This window comes from Theropithecus gelada, unplaced genomic scaffold (assembly GCF_003255815.1).
Source record: "Theropithecus gelada isolate Dixy unplaced genomic scaffold, Tgel_1.0 HiC_scaffold_7382, whole genome shotgun sequence".
Lineage (NCBI taxonomy): Eukaryota > Metazoa > Chordata > Mammalia > Primates > Cercopithecidae > Theropithecus > Theropithecus gelada.
Genome location: NW_020264088.1, coordinates 1 through 2,304, shown reverse-complemented (window position 1 = coordinate 2,304; position 2,304 = coordinate 1). Strand labels below are relative to the sequence as shown.

The window sequence follows — 2,304 nt, the reverse complement described above, 5'->3', positions numbered from 1 at the left end:
GGCCCTCGAGGCTCTAGAGCTCCTACTGCCCTCTCATCAGCCTGCCCGGAACTTCGGGCTCTGAGTGCCCCAGATGTACAACCAGGCCTCAGCGCTTGTGGGGATCCAGGCGGAGCCTCAGAATAGCGGTCCGGCGGTGGCCCCAGAGTGGCCCAAGGTGGTGACGGAGGCGTGGTACTTCCCTGCGCAGAGGGGATCGGCCTGCCGGCTGCCAGCCGCCCCAAGGCTGACAGAGAGGCCCCCCCGCAGTCCGCATCTCAGCCCCCAGGGAGAGGAAGAGGATCGCCCACTTTCCCAGCCCTTGCTTGGACACAGGTCCCACAGATGCCAAGAGAACCCTGGCGGCCAGCAGCCACCAACGCTCCGATGGCTCCAAGGTCGGCACACAGCCATGGAAGACGCACAACAGGTCAGGGATGGCGTACAGGACCTCCACCACCGACAGCTCTAAGCGAATCGCCCGTCGTCCATCCTTACGGAGTTCGAAGAAACCCATCCTCCTCCGAAAGTCGGGGTGCCGAGTCCCCACCGTCATCCGCCGAGGCTATCTCCAACTGCTCACCAAAGAGTGTCTCCAGTTCTGCGCCTCCGAGCAGGAGGCGAAGGAGAAGGCGCTGAACGAGGAGAAGGTGGCCCACGACCGCAGCCCCAACAAGAACGTCTACCTGAATGTGGTCCTGAACGCCCTCAAGAGACTGAAGGGCCTGACCCCCAGCTCCATGCCCGGCCTCAGCAGGGCCGCTCTGTACAGCCGCCTCCAGGACTTCCTGCTCACTCGGGAGCAGCTCAAGGAGAACGGCTACCCCTTCCCGCACCCCGAGCGGCCCGGAGGCGCCGTCCTCTTCACTGCCCAGGGGAAGGGGCCCGACGACTCCTCCCGCAGGGTCTGCTGCCGCTGTGGCACCGAGTACCCGGTGTCCCCTTCGGGCCGCTGTGTGCGCGACCAGGTGTGTTATTACCACTGGGGGCGGGTCCGCTCCAGCCAAGTGGCCGGAGGCCGGCTTACCCAGTACACCTGCTGTGCAGCGGCTCCTGGCTCCGTGGGCTGCCAGGTGGCAAAGCAGCACGTGCGGGACGGCCGCAAGGAGAGCCTGGATGGCTTCGTGAAGACCTTCAAGAAAGAGTTTTCCAGAGACGCTTATCCCGGAATCTACGCCTTGGACTGTGAGATGTGCTACACCACGCACGGCCTAGAGCTGACCCGTGTCACCGTGGTGGACGCCGACATGCGGGTGGTGTACGACACCTTCGTCAAGCCGGACAACGAGATCGTGGACTACAACACCAGGTTTTCCGGCGTGACCGAGGCCGACGTCGCCCAGACCAGCATCACGTTGCCGAAAGTCCAAGCCATCCTGCTGAGCTTTTTCAGCGCCCAAACCATCCTCATCGGGCACAGCCTGGAGAGCGACCTGCTGGCCCTGAAGCTGATCCACAGCACCGTGGTGGACACGGCGGTGCTCTTCCCGCACTACCGGGGTTTCCCCTACAAGCGCTCCCTAAGGAATCTCACGGCCGACTACCTAGGACAGATCATCCAGGACAGCCAGGACGGGCACGACTCCTGCCAGGACGCAAACGCCTGCCTGCAGCTGGTGATGTGGAAGGTCCGCGAGCGCGCCGGGATCCAGCGAAGCCACCCGTCCGCCTCTCCCGCCGCCCTGGCCTGTCCTCAGACCCAGGCCTCTTCCACAACTGCGATCGCTCCCCACAGCTAACCCCGTCCACCTGGCCGCAAACCGACAGAAACCGGAGCAGCCGGTTTTGCAGGAGAGGGCAAAAAGCCAAGACTGACCCCGACCCCGACTCCCAGTCCCCCGGAGTCCCTGCCGAGGCCCCTGGGACTGTCCCCATCCCTCTGCCCCTCCCAGACCTCTATCCTTCCACCAATCGCCTCCAGGAGCCCCGAGCCCCCACTCCCAGGCCCCCGAGTCCCTGCCGCGGTCCCTCGCCCCTGGCCCCGTCCCTCTGCCCCTCCCAGACCTCTGTCCTTCCACTGCTAGCCTCCCTCAGCCCACCTGGACTTCCATGGTCTCTGAGAACAAAGCCAGCCCCTGGTCCCCCAGGCCCCTGCCAGTCTTCCCTCCTGGGCGTCTTCCTCTTCTCTGGGGCTTTCTGAACCTCCCCTCCCCCACCCGAGTTTTCCCCCACCCCCGGGGGCAGGCACAGAATCAATGTCTCTAGGAATTTCAATCGTAAAAATAAAAGAATTTAAAAACAACGGAAAGGCATTTGCTCCTCCAAGTGCCCTTACCTTTTTTTCTGTAGAGGCACCACGCTGAGGTGCGTGAAGCACTTGGGCTC

General features: G+C 63.8%; 1 protein-coding gene across 1 annotated transcript; it reads left to right on the top strand.

The window, feature by feature from the left end:
• Window positions 1-4: 4 nt before the first annotated feature.
• On the top strand, window positions 5-1,756 carry LOC112617985 (exonuclease GOR-like; the record flags this gene model as incomplete). The annotated part of the gene is given in 2 exon segments (XM_025374613.1): window positions 5-238; window positions 240-1,756. Coding segments are annotated over 2 exon segments (1,713 nt in total), but the record flags the coding sequence as incomplete, so codon positions are not given.
• Between the last annotated feature and the right edge of the window lie 548 nt (window positions 1,757-2,304).